This window comes from Pteropus medius, unplaced genomic scaffold, assembly GCF_902729225.1.
Source record: "Pteropus medius unplaced genomic scaffold, Ma_sr-lr_union100, whole genome shotgun sequence".
Lineage (NCBI taxonomy): Eukaryota > Metazoa > Chordata > Mammalia > Chiroptera > Pteropodidae > Pteropus > Pteropus medius.
This window is the reverse complement of record NW_024346667.1, coordinates 12,323,031-12,338,829: the sequence shown is the minus strand read 5'-3', so window position 1 is coordinate 12,338,829 and position 15,799 is coordinate 12,323,031. Positions and strand designations below refer to the sequence as shown.

Sequence of the window (15,799 nt, the reverse complement as noted above, 5' to 3'; positions counted from 1 at the left end):
TGCTTTCCATTTTTTTTTTTGTAAAAGTGAAAATCTTCTGATTCCTTTGGTTAGTGAACACAGGTATAAATGCAGATCTTTCATAAAAGCCAAGTGGCATAATGCCAACTTTTGGAAAGCGGGGAATACCTGTCTCAGAAAATAATCAGCGCTGACGCTGGAAAGGTGGGTGGGGAGGGGAGCAGAGCCGTGTGCGGCTTTCAGCGGGTGGCCAGGGAAGGTTTCCCAGGGAAGGGGACCTTTGAGTAAAGATTCGAAGATGGGAGGGAGCCAGCCCAGCAGAGCACTGGAGGGGAGTGTGCCAGGAAGAGGCAAGTCAAGGTCGAAGCCCTGAGCTGAGAGCGCTTCCAGCGTTTGAGGAGCAGCAAGGAGGCTGAGGGCCTGGGGGCTCTGGGCCCCTCCTGCAGCTCAGCCCTGCCTGCGGGTCTTGCCGGCAGACCCGCTCTCCTCCTTTTTTATTTTTTTAAAAACATTTCAACGGCTTTATCAAGAAACAATTTACACGTCATACAATTCTCCCACGTGAAGTGTACGATTCGATGGCTTGTAGTATATTCACAAAGTCGTTCTGTCGCCACGATCAATCTTAGAGCATGTTCATTGCTCCGCGAAGACATCCCGCCCCTTAGAACTGCTCTCCTGTCAGCCCCGCCCCCGGCTTTCCCGCCTCGGGAAGCGGCCAGTGATGTAGCACTAGGTCGCTAGGTCGCGAGTCTGCTCTGGGAGAAGTGGTGAGGGTGCTGAGCACATCGCTCAGATCGAATCTTCTCTGGGCCTGGGTATGTGCATGAGGACCAGGAGGGCTCCTGAAGCCCCTGTCAGCCCTGGCAGGCTATGACTCTAAAAGGAAAGTGGGGAAATCTCAGCAAAATTTGGACAGTAGCAATCTTTAATTATTAGGCTAGACATTCACATCAGAGATGATTATGAACTCGAAGCCTCAGGGAGCGTGTAGCTCCAGGAAAGTGCAATCAATTGATCTCCAACAGATCTTTTCTCTTCCTCCAGATTTCCAAGGGAAGAAAGTCTATGTGTTTCACAAATGATGTCTCTCCATGTCACATATCTCTCAGTACCGGGGAGAGGGCGGAATGGAAGAGACCCCAAGACGAGCACCTGGGGGTGAATCCCTATGAGCTGTTCCCCTTCCCCTGTGATTAGGGGTGAGTCACCCTTTCTGAACCTAAACTTTTTAACTGTAAAGCTTACCCCCAGGGACCAGCTGGAGGTGTTAGACGGGCGAGGACATCGAGAGGAGTTCTAGGAGTGCGGGCATCACTCTGCAGCCAACCTGACCAGAGCAGACCCGTGTTAGTTCCCTTTCTCACATTCAGACCCCATGTGCCCCAGGCTGCTGGACCCTGGAGTTCAGGGGCCTATTAGCTGTGAAACCTGCCCACCTGTGATAGCCTGGGACCCATCGCCACTTCCTGCTGTTGCTGGGGGCTCCACTATTTCCTGCACCCCTCACTCTTCACCAGTAATAACCAAGCACTTTGAGTCCTTTCCTGCTTGTCACCTTGGTACTCTCCTAGAAGAAAAGGTGCCGCCTCCTGGCTTTGTGGAAAGCTCCGGGCTGGACCCCAGGGGCCTGGCCTCACACCCAGCTCTGCACTCAGTTGCTGCATCCACTCCACTCAGACAAAGCCCTTAACCTCTTTGAGCCTCAGCGTTCTCATTTGTAAACCGCAGCTAATAATTCCTGCCCCTGAGAGGTTTTGTCAGGAGTAAGCGTCCATTCTGGGCAGCAAGAAGGCACTCTAACAACGGTGGCTAGGTTTTCACTCTCAGCCATCGAAGGCATACATTGCTGCCATCCTCAGCAAGGCTCTGGTTGGGTGAAGTCATTTTACCTGACAGGTTTTCTCATCCAGGCCACTCAGTGATGAAAATTTGGGCCGAGGGAGCAAGGATCCCTTCCACTTTGGCCCACACACAAGTATGTGCCAACCTTACCTGCTCATGGGCCAACATTTAGTGGAAATAACATGCTAAGTAATACTATCTCAAATATAATTGTGTGTGTGTGCATATATGTGTATGTGTGTGTGTGTGTATATATATATGTAGAGAGAGAGAGAGAGTGTGTGTGTATGTGTATGTATATACACGTACATATTATATAGATGCTATGTATATATCTTTCTCAGAATGGAACCCCGTGGTTAAGTGGCGCATGACTGTATCTATATTCGATATGTATATATACACTATATATATATTCTCTTTCAATATATATGTATATATGTTTACATATAGATAGTATAGTATGCATATGTTTCAAAGATATGCCTATGTTTTGCTCATTGAATCCTCAAATTAACGTTTTCTCCATGGTTCACAAACAATAAACCAAGGCCAGGTCTGTTTGTACCGGAGCCCGTGTTTCTTCCAGGCCATCTCGTGGCCTCTGTTAAAGTGCAGTCACTAGGGAGCAGCAGGGCATTCAGCCTGGTCAACCATTTGCTCCTCCATGAGAATGGATTTACTGGAACTTTCCCAGCCTTCTTCATGGTGTGTTCCAGGCCATCTGGGACCCAGGCATCCAAGAAGCTTGTGCCATACCAGCTGAGTGGCTGACATTTGTTCTAGAATCTCTAAAGTTTGCCCTTATCCAGCTGGCTATGGAGTTGGTATTTCGATAGCTCTGACAGCATTTTACAAAAAAGAGATAAGTGAAGCAGGGGGCTGAATTTAGCTTTCCTCCTGCTGGGTCCTTTAAATACCAGTGTTTGACCTTGAAGGTCCTGAAGGGGAGGGCTGGTGCTCTCCTGTAGTCCACGTAGGGAAGCACCAGGGTCAGCCAGGACACAGAGAGAGTGAAGGGAAATGAGGGCAAGAGCCTTTCCTGTGGTTTCCACAGGAAGGAAGGGGTGAGACAGAGGTTTAGGATTGGCTAGTGTGAATAATTTCAGGAGGCTCTGGGGCACAGGGACCATCCTAGTTGTCTGATACCTGGTCCTGGGGTGATTAGAGCAGGAGGCAAGTGGACTGGGAGTGTCAGAGCCCAATGGTTGGGGTGTGGGCTCTGTATTTATTGGTTTGCATATAAAAGGCACCAGTGGCTTGCTATTTCCAGGTATTTGCTAACTCTGGGAGGGGCAGTCCCTCCAGAGTCAGCAAGGCCCCAGATGTCAAAACATCAGAATAAAGAACATGCTTAATGCAGTAATCTTAGACAAATCCCTTTACCTCCTGGGAGCCTCCGTTTCCTCTTCTACGAAATGGGGCAACAATAAACATTCCAATGGATTCTTGTCAGGATTAAATGAAATAACATTTGCAAAATATCTGGAACAATGCCTAATACATTGGAAACATTCAATAAGTGTTAATCCCTCTTCATCTCTTGTCTCTATCCTCAAGGTTTGCTTTCTAAAGGAGAATGGAGACTTCCAGAGAATTCCTCTTTCCCATGGTCAGGAATGATGGTGTGAGGTTGTGCTAGCTGGTGGGCTCATGGGTTCCTTTCCCTGTGGGGCCACTTGAGAATCCAAGGATAGCTGTAGACTCTTCCTGAGGAAAGTACCCACACAGTCTTGCATGTAGTTTCAGGACTGGACAGAATCATTGCCTGCCCTTGGGGAGGTCACATGCATCGGGTACCTGTGAACTTAAGGAAAAAAAAGGAACAAGAAAGAGATCAAGTACATCAAAGTGGCAGGAAATGCTAAGGTGGGAGGGGACATTGGGGGTTGTCTGAAGTGTGGGGTCAGGATGGCCTGGCTGAGAAGCTGACATTTGAGTGAAGGTCTCAGTAAAGTGATATTGAGCTATCTGAGGGGAGGGCATTTGAGGCAGAGAGAAGAGCAAGCGCGAGTGCCCTGAGGTGAGAGAGTACCTGGAGCACATCTGGGGCAGAGGGAGTGTGCGGAGCTGGCAGGAAGTGACCTCAGAGAGCGTGAGGGGCTGTCGCGTGGAGGGCCTTGAATAAAAACTCGATGCCATGAAAGGAGCTTAGATTTGAGCCCATGGAGAAGGGTATAAGCAGAGACCTGACAGGTTATATTGGTAACTCCAAAGCAATAGCACGTGGGGCCCTGAAGGCACTTATAAGGACGGTGGCCTTAACCCTGAGCAACAAGTCAGACAAAAGATGGACTAGAGGTGTCACCACCTCCACATTTACTGGGACACTCAGACAGGGTGTTCCAGGGGTGGTTCCTCAGCTTTGCAGGCCCACAAATTTGACTTCTTTGACTTCGTCAGTGCTGACAGAGCTGATCAGAAAGCTGACACATGATAACCAAATCGATAAGAAATTGACATGTAAATCTGAATGCTAATTCATTAATTTGTGGCAATGGAGGGGAGATGTACCTTTCCCAGGGACTTAAAAAAGAATCTGAGCTTTGGAGTTAGGCAGACCTGTGTTCGAATCCTGGTTCTCTGATTTCTAAACTGCTTGATATGGAGAAGTTACGTAGTCTGTGAGCCTTAGTCTCTTCATCTTGAACATCTGCTCACTACCTCGAGTACATTTGAAGGGAAGAGTAATCGAGTCAATGTATGTCAAGAGTCTGGGCTAAGGTAGCTGTTCAATAGAGCCGGGGCGGGCGCGGAGGGGTGGTGGTAGGATTGTTATTGAAAACTTACTAGAGATGATCAGATGACATGCTAAACCTGGATTCAGAGCCAATAAAGAAATATTTCATAAAAATTACGATAAGACAATGGTACAACAGAGATGGCCATTGTTGTGGCCAGATTTGAATTCTATCTCCCTCAGACCATCTCCTTTCTGTTAAAGAGCTTTTTTTTTTCCACCCCCAGCTGGGTCATGGTGTAATTTCTCAGATGTCAGCTTTCCTGAGCCATTCCACTCCTCCTTTCCTTACACTCGGCCGCTTGGATTGGCTTTGGATTTTTCCAGATTGCCTCAGCCACAAACACACGTCAGTCGTGAGGGTTACATCTCCTCTTCCTAATGGTCAGTCTGGGAATATCAGAGGCATCTTAAGGTTACCCCATGTGGTAACCTCGTGTGGGGATCACACCCTCTTCAAATACAGAAATGAGACAAAATGAATATGTCAGTGCTTGTGAACGACTGCATTCAAAGAAAATCGTTAGACCTTAAGTTATTCACTGTGAATATGTTTTCGGTGAAAGTTTAAAAAGGTGAATGATTTCTTTGTTGTTGTCATCTCAGACTTACAAAATATAATTATTCAGGTAGTGCATTGGTTTGCCCAGAAGGTTGGTGCTGGAATATGGAGGAGAGACATATAGGGCTCTTCTAATTTGCAATGATGCCCATCAAGCTTTTCAGAAAGGGTAGTTGATCCTGACCAGTGGCATGCTGGTAAATGTTTAGCAACCAGCTCTCAGCAGGGTTGAGGGGGACGCTGATTTGCAGCATTTGCCAATTTCTGTGGTATAAATGCTCCCACCAGGACTAGCTTAAGGCTCCGACACTGTATCAGCCAGCCCTGAGAATTCTTGCAAATTTAATTGGATCTCAGAAGCCAAGATGAGCTCACTCTAGCATACTGACCCTGTCTGAGGAGTAAGAGACTCCCAGGTTTCAGTGTTAGTGTTCTTGCTCACTCTCTGTATAACCTTGGCCAAGTTACTTAACTTTGAGCCTGGATCATAGACTGCATCCGTGAGGCTCATTCCCTTCCCTTGGTTGCTCAGGTAAAGAAGTACCTTTGTACCGTCACCCCCTTGCTGTGTCTCTGGGTGGAGGTGAGGACAGGAGACAGGCGGTGATGCTTAGAGAGCCATGCATACAGCTGTCTTATCTTTTTTTCTGGGAGCATTTCCAAGAAGAGACTGGGCTTTTTTAAAATGTAGGAATATAAGGGGAAGTTTGACAGGTGGAAAGGGAAGAACTTCCTATCTAAAAGGAACTCAATGTGGGGAAAATACACAATGGGAATTTGAAAAGCAGAGGTGGAGTTCCCCCAAAATGTCAGTTTCAGTGGTAGGGAGGGAGGAGGTGAGGGTTGAAAGAGGGAGATGTTGACCTTGACATGTGGACAGACAAATAGCCAGTTGAGCATATTTCTTGGTTTTGGGGATCTCTAGGGAACCAACCCAGTGGGGGACGATGCCGTACAAATTAGGTGACTATGCAGTGTCACAACAAGCCGTGGCCACATCCAAGTCTCTTAACTTCACGTTCAGTTTTCTCATTTGTAAAGTGGGGGTAGTAGCTCAGCACGGAAAGGATGCCGTAATTGGGGGATGGCTAATGGTCAAGTATGAAGAAAGACAGAGCAGATCCAAACAGCAAATGTTACACAGAGTCAGGAGGAGGGCACGAAACCAGTCCTCTTAATGCCGCACTTAGGAATTGGTTGACGACCTCCATGAGGGTTCTCTGTTGGGGATGGGGGGACGGTCAGGAGTAAAGAGGAGGTGGGAGAGTGAAGGGAGCAAGATCACCCTTGAGAAGGTTGGAGGAGAAGAAACGAAGAGAGGTGGGATCACGCTGGGAGAGGACGGGGGGGTCCAGGAAGCTACTCTTTGTAAGATGAAAGGAACTTGACAGTGGTTACAGGGAGAGGGGCTGCGACTCCCTTCACAGCTGACTCTTCCTGTCTTGCCCTGCCCCATGCTTAGCGTTCATCCAATCCCTCTTCTTTAGTGTTTTTCTGATGTATGATTTAGCCGCAGGACTGAGAACTTTGTGGCAAACCGTGGAAAAAGGCGGCTGGTGACAGACCTGGTCTTGCCCTTCCCACTCTACAAGACAGAGTCCTGCAATTGACCCCATCCGCTTTCACTCAGAAGCAGCCTCATAGCCAGCACAGAGCACTCATCACACCCGCATGCTTCGTCCTCCCTGTGAGATGCTCCCATACGCTGGTCCCTCAGTCCTACTCTGCCATGGTCCATTCTGAGCCATGGCCCTGCCTCCTACTTGCCAGATCTCAGCCTCCCTAACTCCCCCTGATGTCTGGGCCTTTCTGCCGTCTCTGATCCCTCCTACTGTATCATACCTTTCCTCCTCATTTATGGACTCCATCTGCCTCCACCCTCTGCCCTTTCTCAGACACCCCTGTCGCTATGCTACTCACATGATGAGATAGCCGCACTCACATTTTTTTTGCTTTGTTCTCCAACTGGCAACAATTCAACTGACAGTGACCCTTGGATATTACAATGACACCACCAAATGGGCTTTCCGTGATGACTACCCTTCCAACTGTAGACTGCAGCCTTTCATCCTCTGTTCTGTTGGCCATAGGTGTGGCCATTCCGTTTCTGGAAACCTTACACCCCAGGTTCGGTGATCAGAGCCTGAAGGCCCCTCTCCCAAGCCTTTCTCGGGGGAGTGGCCCCAGGAGGCTCCAGCCTTGTACTTACTAGCTGGCTAGGCTGGACTCTGGTCAGCTCAGTAGGCCAGCTGCAAGCTCCACCTCCTGGTATGCAGCAGGAAAAGTGAGCAAGCCATGAAGGTCACTGCCCGGAACTTGTCACAGCCGAACGTGAAGTCTTTAACAATTTCCAGTCGGATCTTTGGAATGCAGAAAGCGATCGAGCCATAGGTGGGAACAAATCGTAGATGCTCCCAGGCCCATCCAAGAATTTCAGTGGGGGCCAGGAGGCTGCTTCCACAGCCGGTTCTCACGGGCTTGGGTCTTGGCCAGGATAGTGCATTGGCTTTTGTGTTGACCTCAGGCAAGACAGAAATCTTCCAAGTGAGCCACTGCAGAGAAGGAAAACCCTGCACTTCCTCCCTCTGTAATGGAATACACTGCAGGCCTTTGAAGATTAATCACTTAACAGAGGGAAAGCGATCTCAGTTAATTCTATTGGCATCACCTCTTTCTTTGTGGCTTGACTGTTACTCTCCTGAGAAAGGTGGAATAGAATTTAAATTTGGTTTTTAGCTCCATAATCCACAGCCTCTCTCAGATACCCATGGGTACAATACTTCCTGTCAGCTCTTGCCAATAGATTCACATGCTTTGCGCCCAGAGTTCCTAGACTTTTTTTAATCTCCCCTCGCCCAGCCCCTTAAAAGGCCATCAGTCCAGTGGTTACTTTCAAGGCCACTGGAGTCAGACTCTGAATTTGAATGCTGATTTAACTTCTTTCTCAACAGATGTATGATTTTTAAAAAGTATCTTAAGTTTCTTCATCAAAACAATGGCATTTAGGAACTGTTATTGGTTTGCTAGGGCTGCTGTAACAAAATACGATAGACTGGGCAGCCGGAACACCGGAAGTTTATTTTCTCACAGTTCCAGAGGCAAGAAGCCCAAGATTAAGGTGCTGGCAGGGTTGGTTCCTCGCGAGGCCTCTCCCCTTGGTGCAGAGACGGCCATCTTCTCGCTGTGGCTCACCTGGTCTTTTCTCTGTGTCTCACTGAGTGTCCAAGCTTGCTTTTCTTACAAGGACATCAGTCAGATTGATTTAGGGCCCACCCTAATGACTTCGTTTTTAACTTGATCGCCTCTTTAAAGGCTCTGTCTCCGAATGCAGTCATATTTGGGGGGCCTGGGAGTTAAAAGACTGCAATAGAATTTTTTTTTTGGAGATGGGCACACTTCGACTCATAACAAGTGCCTACATCACAGGGTTCTTCTAAATAAGATAATCCGTGTACGTGCTCAGTGCGTCATGCTGTGTTCTCTGGGACAGCCAGGTACACTGACAGGGTGTGCATCTGCTCGGGCCCTCCCCTTTCAGCCCCGGTTGAGTCCCCAGAATTGTCTGGCTTCCCTGAAGTGCCCTCTGTGATGTCCCTCCAAGGAAGAGCTGCACTTACAGTCTTGTAGGTTTGTGAAGTCATGGGCTTTGGTCAGGGAAATGGTGCAAAAGTGGCCGAGTCATGGGACGTCTGGCCATCGACCAAACATAACAAATGTGGCTGTGTCACAGTCAAGGTCCAGGCCTGTTCGCTGGGTGGGTTGAAAACAAATGTATCTAACACCCTCCGTCACTGGTGCTTGAGACGCCAGAAGGTGAGGGTCACTCCTCTGCTGAATGCCCAGTGATAAACCAAACTCCCAAACGAGGTCCTAAAGTCAGCCTGGTTTTTCTGGTCTCCTTTCTGGGATGGACTCAGCTCTCCTGAAGCACCACCTTCGGACCTCAAAAATGTGTCTAGACCCTTGCATAGGACAGATATTATAGTGAATAAGAAAGTGGCCAGGATAAGGGTTTTGGCCACCCGCGGGTGTCCCCCTGCATAGGATCATCTTCGTCAATGCTGCTGGCAGAGAGAGGGGGGTAGGCTCACTGTACGGCCCCCACTCGTATTACTTCCTGTCTCTGTTTGCACGCTCAGCCTCCAGAGAAGGGAGGCCGCAGCCAAATGCACCCTTTTTCGTCTCGGGCAAGACTTTGCCCTGGGCACCCCACACACGGGCCAAGTGTCAGAGTTCCCCTTTCCCCTTTTCTTTGAACTTGGAGCGTTTTCACAATACCAAAGATATGGCCTGGCTTTCAAGGCCCTGACAGATGAACAGCTTGTCACTGGAAAAGGTACCCACCATTAGAGAAGGCCGATAGCCTTCGTTACAAATGACCTTGGGGAAGGGTATCACCTTGTGGGCCTCCAAAGAGCCGAGCTGACAAAGGTCCAAGACAGAGAAAGAATGGAAAGCCGGGGCCAGCATGATAAGGCAGGCAGAGCTCTGTGCTGCAGGCCTGGTTCCAACTGCTAGTGCCTCTCAGGGTAACTAACCCCGGGCGAGGCACCCAAACCCCTGTACTTCCGTTTTCTGTTGAATGAATGGGTTGAGGTGGATGGTCTGTGAAGCTCCCCATGGATGTAACATTTGATGATCTACAACTTTACCAAGTTGGGAACAGATGAGGCCAAGAAGTGGGACTGGGGCCTCAGCAGGCCAGCCGACCCTCTGGCCAAGCACTCAGATCTCAGTCTTCCATGTGACCAGCTCCCAAGCCCTCCTTGTGATCTAGCAGTGATGTCTTATGACATTTGGGGAACATCCGTGCCATATCCTAGAGGGAAATTCCAGAAGCACTGCCCAAGAACCAGGGCATCGTAGGGGTTGGCTCAGAGGGGAGTGGTCTCTGCAACACCTCGTGAAGGGTGAGGCAGGGACAGGCCACCAGCCCTAACAACCACAGGGACAGATCTGAAAGAAGCGTCATCTAAGAGATAGAATAATGAAGAAGGATTGTATCCGGCTTTGCCACATGTGATCAATGGACGTTTGAATTCCCATGTATTCATATTTGGTGTGGACAGGGCTAATGTCACAACGCAGAGAACAATGAAATCAAGATAGTGAAGGCTGAGGGGCTGCCCTGCTTCTGCACCCCAAGGCTGTTCAAAAGCATGCTCAAAATCAGAGTGACTTAGACCATGCTCTGGCCAAAGCTAGGCAGGTTTTTCTTACTTCGTGAGCCCGGCACTGTTGCCTCTCTGAGGGCAGGAGAGGTAAAACATTTTTCTTTATTAGAAAGAACAAAGAAATTAAGCCTTTTCCCCATTCACCTTCTGTAGAACTCCCCTCTGATTACTAAGGGTCAGTAATACCCCTGAGGCGTATGACTATTAACATCAAGAAATGAGGTCACCAGGAGAGTGACATCACAGAGACATTTAAAAGGAGCTTTCCGAGAGTGCTTCAGTGATAGTAATAAGCCTGCCACGGACTATCAGGATGACTGCACATTCTCTGCCCTCCAGAAACCCACAGCCTAAGTCATGTGACTCCTAATGGGACCAATTCCCCTCCCTGCCCCACCCCAATAAACAACACAACGCAGAAGGCTCTGAACGTTTAGCATCACCACTGTGACGGGGTTGCAGATCACACACGCCCTCAGTGGATGCTGGTGGGAACGCCCTGTGTGTACAAAGGGCAAAGTGGGACACGCAGTGCTGTGTTCAGAACTTTCCAGAAAAGTGAGAGGAAAATCCTTGGGCATTTCCAAGGATGGCTTCCATGGAGCAATTAGGATTGTTTTCCTGCAGTTTGTTTCCAGTCTAGGTTGTTACAAAAGCAACACATACTCATTGTGACGGTCAACCGCCCGGGGTTTTCCTATGCTTACGCTAACACGCTGGTTTTCGCTATCGCACTGTAAGGTCCTGCAAGCCGCAAACCCGAGCATCTCCTTGACATGTTGGAAGGGAGGGGCTACATGAGATGGGCAAGGAACATCAAGAGCAGGGAGGGTGTAAAATGGCAGATTCTTCGCTGAGGTTTAGAGAGGAGTGGAGAGGCAAGGGCCTGGCGAAAGACAAGCCAAAGGCTGGAGTTCTGGGGCAGTTTAATTAGTTTCTTGATAAACAGGGCTCCTGGATCCAGCCTTTGAGCTTAAGAGAGAGACGGACTAGGTGACTTTGATTTCAGCCTGGAAGAATGCCGTGGGGGAGCGACGCTCTGGTGTGAGGGAAGGGGGTGTGGTACGGAAGGGGTCATCTGTGGGGCACTATTCAGGACCCCAGCTGAATTTAGTTGCGTTTAGTTCTGAAATTTTAGGAGAAAGGGGGAAAAAAAGAGGTGCTAGGTAGACCGAGGGAAGAGAATACGTGGGCGAGTCGAGGAGTGATGGGGATCTTGCCTGAGAGGAGATCGAATGACAATACCAGACGAATGACTGCTTGCTCATAGGTGGATTTGGAGATTCTCCAATAACTCTTTATTGTGTTTAGTTTGATTTAGTTACAAATATCAAATAGGCAGCATTATAAATCAGACTGCGTTACAGAGGTTCAAGTATCACTTGGGATGAGACACATTCACTAGCCCACTGAGGAGGAATGCAAAGAATGACGTGCAGAGGTCTTGGGAACCTCGCCAGGCTAGTGAGGGAGAAAGGCATCCTCCAACCTCAAGTTATACTGCTGCTGAGTCAGGACAAAAAAAATCCGGGGGAGGACAGGGCCTCACAAGTCAAGGCCTCAGAGAACTTCGAGCAGTGGTTGGTTGGATAAAGCGACGAGGATTATGGGGAGACCTAGAGAGATAGGAATGAATGAGAAAGGCGGCCAGCAAAACAGACAGGGTATCCCAGGGTCCTTGATCGGGGTGGCCTGAGGGAGTGAATGAGGGAGAACCTGAGTGGAAGAAGCTCAGGTAAGGGCTCCTTGAGACCCTGAATAAGCTGAGGAAAAGGCAAAAAAGTGACTCCAACGCCTTCGCAAAGGAGAATAGTTATGGATCTTGGGGCGGTGGGTAAGCTGTCAGTCTTCACAACTGGTGACCCCTTCTATGAGCTTTCCTGAGAGCACAGGCTGTCGGTGACAAGGACACCACCCCTGGCCACACTTCTGTGTGCAACAACTCACGGTTCCTTAAAATAAAACACGTGTGGCCCCATCCACAGCAGATGTCATGAGCCACGACAGTGGCCCCAGTCCTCAACCCCCTTGGCAAAGCACATTAGCCTCAGCTTTACTCTTGAGCCGTAGATCTCTAGAAGTTCTGGGCTGGGTTGTGAAAACTACAAGTAGATTTCGAAAGCTGTGAGCTTAGGGAGCAGCTGTGACCTCCGAGTTCGGTTCCTGATTTTGTGTTTCTTTCTCCCTCCTCCTTCAGATCGTGGTGTGTGGGCGTCTCCTCAGCTGGCAGCCCCGCTGTGCCCCGCAGTTGATGTCCAACGTTTTGACTGTGTGGGTTTGTGTCTTTCCGGCAGGTGTCTCCTCTGCGACTTCCCTGATGTCCCTGGCTTGGGTGCTAGCCTCCTATCACAAGCTGCTGCGGGACTCCAGGGACGACAAGAAGAGTATGAGCTACAGAGGGGCCCTCATCCACGTCTTCTGGCGCCTCTTCACCATCTCATCCAGAGTTATCTCTTTTGCCCTCTTTGCTTCCATCTTCCAGCTCTACTTCGGGATCTTCGTGGTGGTTCACTGGTGCGCCATGGCCTTCTGGATCATCCATGGCGGAACAGATTTCTGCATGTCCAAGTGGGAGGAGATCCTCTTCAACATGGTGGTAGGGATCGTGTACATTTTCTGCTGGTTTAACGTCAAGGAAGGGCGGACTCGATATCGAATGTTTGCATATTATACGATAGTCTTGACTGAGAATGCTGCCTTGACGTTCCTTTGGTATTTTTACAGAAACCCGGAGACCACTGACTCCTATGCGGTGCCAGCACTGTGTTGTGTCTTTATTAGCTTTGTGGCTGGGATCGCACTGATGCTCTTATATTATGGTGTGCTGCATCCCATGGGGCCACGAGCTAAGATCTTTGCCAGCTCCTGTTGTGCCGAGCTGCTCTGGGGCATCCCTTTGCCCCCCGATGTTGAGCCCATGGCACCTCAGACCCCTGGGTACCGGGGGACCCAGGTCACGCCTACCAGAGCCGTAACGGAACAACAGGAGGATCTCACGGCTGACACTTGCTTGCCCGTTTTCCAAGTGAGACCCATGGAGCCCCCCACCCCGTTGGGGCGTCCTTACCCAGAAGGGCCCCTCATTAAGATTGACATGCCAAGAAAGAGATACCCAGCTTGGGATGCTCATTTTGTAGACAGGAGGTTAAGAAGGACTATTAACATTCTGCAGTATGTCACCCCCACCGCGGTCGGCATTCGGTATCGAGATGGACCGCTGCTCTATGAGTTGCTACAGTATGAGTCTTCGCTCTAAGAGCATCTTGACCCAAGTTGAGAAGGGGACCTTAAGTTCGGTTTGCGGCGAACACCGCTTTCAAGAAATATAACCCTCCCTTCCCCCCATACACAGAACCACAATCGCCACCACCACCATCACCACCACCACCACCACCACCCATGCACACCACTGCTACAAAAAAAGAAAATAATAAGTCACAACCCCTTCAGATAAGCTTTCTTTCCAGTCGCTGTATGTATACAAAGATATTCTCTATGTTTTGTAAGTAAAAACAAAAAGAAAACCTTTCTTTTGTTTTCTACACATAAGAAACAGTATTGAAAAATCCCACACTATCGTTCATAGGGTGGAGAAGGAGGAGCTGTCTCCACTCCAAAAGAAAAAAATGTTTTATACCTTACACCAAGTGTAGATCATTTATGGGATTGGTGCTGATTGAAAGAACAAAACAAAACAAAACAAAACAAACACAGACAAACAAACAAAAAAACCTTCAACTGCCTTATGCCCTTAGGTGCTGAGTTTCATTAAGTACTGTCACGTTTTCTCATGCAAAACTCTCTGGTGATTTTTATGCCAGAAAAGGGAAAATTAAACAATCAAATGAAACAAATCTAGAAACAAAACAAAAACCAACCAACAAATAAAACACAAAGCAATCATTCTTTCTATCTGATTATTTGTATTGAAGAAAACAAATTTACCAAAAGCAAAAGCATTAGAAACCCCCGTCTCTTTGCGGTTACTCTCTCCTCTCCCGTCCCTGCCCCCAACTTAACAGGGCCTTCGAGGAGCCGATGGCCATTCGGAACCGAAATGGCTGGAAAAGCTACTTGAAGGCTGACTATGTGCCATTTTACCATTCACCTAATAAGGATCACCGTTGTTTCCTGGTAAAAAGCAAAACAGAACAAAACAAAAAGCCACCCCAATAATTCGATAAGAACAGGAAATTCAAAAGCAAATTAAAGATTTCCATAGAGATAATCAAAGAAAATCAGTAATAATAAAACTCAGCATAGTAGCAAAAAGAATGACATCAATTTAAAGGCACAATACTTAATCAGTGACTGGCAAAATGATTTGTTCTGTCATTTTAAGGCCGTGAAAGGTATACATTTATCACATGTGATACTGTGTAAGGCCTCTTCTGTTTCCATTCGGTAGGAAGCCTTAAATTGATCTGGAAAGAATTCTTCATTTTTCATTTGTGCTTTTTAAAAATATTAACACAGAGGAAAATTAGACTATAAAAAATGTCAAATTGTAATAACCGACCCATTTCAAAGACTGTTTGGTGCTTCTGTCTTTCACCATTGTGGTTGGCTGAAAGTCATTCAGCTCACTTGGTGCATCTGGGTTGCGTGGGAAATTTTGTGTGTGTAGTGTGTAGTGTGTGTGTGTGTGTGTGTGCGCGTGTGTGTGTGTGTGTGCCCACAGCACACGTATATATGTGTGTATGTGTCTGCTGCAAGGTCTTGCCAGAAACGTAGAAAACCACTATGAGGCGGACTCTGGGTATGGCTGAGGTGGAGTATGAGGGGCCTGGGGAGGGGGGAGCCGGAAGGAGGGGATGGTGCTGGATTACGAGCCCCTGTCTGGATGGCGAGACTCACACCAGCAGCATACTCTGGGTCTTGGAGGTGCGTCATTTGAGTGAAGATTTGATTACTTTCTCATTGTACCAAATTGAATTTCGGGAGGTGTTGCAAGTATGTTCAACCATTTCTTAAATGTTATTTTTCAAAGTATTGCTCCTGTACGGACGATTGTGTTCTAGGACATTGTTTCAATCCCATCGTATCTCTACTTGGGCACAAAAAAAAAAAAAAAAAGGAAAAGAAAAAAATTACAAAAACAAAAAATCTCCACAAAAAAGATATATATATATAAATATATATATACACACACACAATATTTTTTAGTAAATACTGAAATACTGTTAGTCTTTGTTGTGTGTATCTGCGATTTCTTTTTTTAATTCCAGATATAACTGTTTAGGGTGCGAGACCTCACATTGAACTATTCTTAAGAGAAGTTCAAAAACTGAGGAAATTTTTTTATGTTTGTGGTTTTTTTTTTAAATTATTGTTATTCAAAGAGGCTTCTCCTTTCCCTGCCCCTTCACTGTTTATCCAAATTCGTAAAAGGAAAAAAAGTTTTAAATTTCGATTCAGTTGTGAAACTGGATGTTCCTTTCTTTATTAGATTCCTTTGATTTCCTTCGTTGTTACAAACTTTGCAGTGCTGTCCTGTCCCCTTGGGTCCTCCTTGGG

General features: G+C 47.7%; 1 protein-coding gene across 1 annotated transcript in view; it reads left to right on the top strand.

Annotated features, from left to right (window-relative positions):
• The window catches only part of XKR6 (XK related 6), a 291,730-nt gene extending 276,372 nt beyond the window's left edge, over window positions 1-15,358 (top strand). The window contains exon 5 of the mRNA XM_039876069.1: window positions 12,577-15,358. Within this exon, the coding sequence (XP_039732003.1) occupies window positions 12,577-13,538 (962 nt within the window). The 3' untranslated portion in view covers window positions 13,539-15,358. The remainder of the gene's footprint in view (window positions 1-12,576) is intronic.
• Window positions 15,359-15,799: the final 441 nt, after the last annotated feature.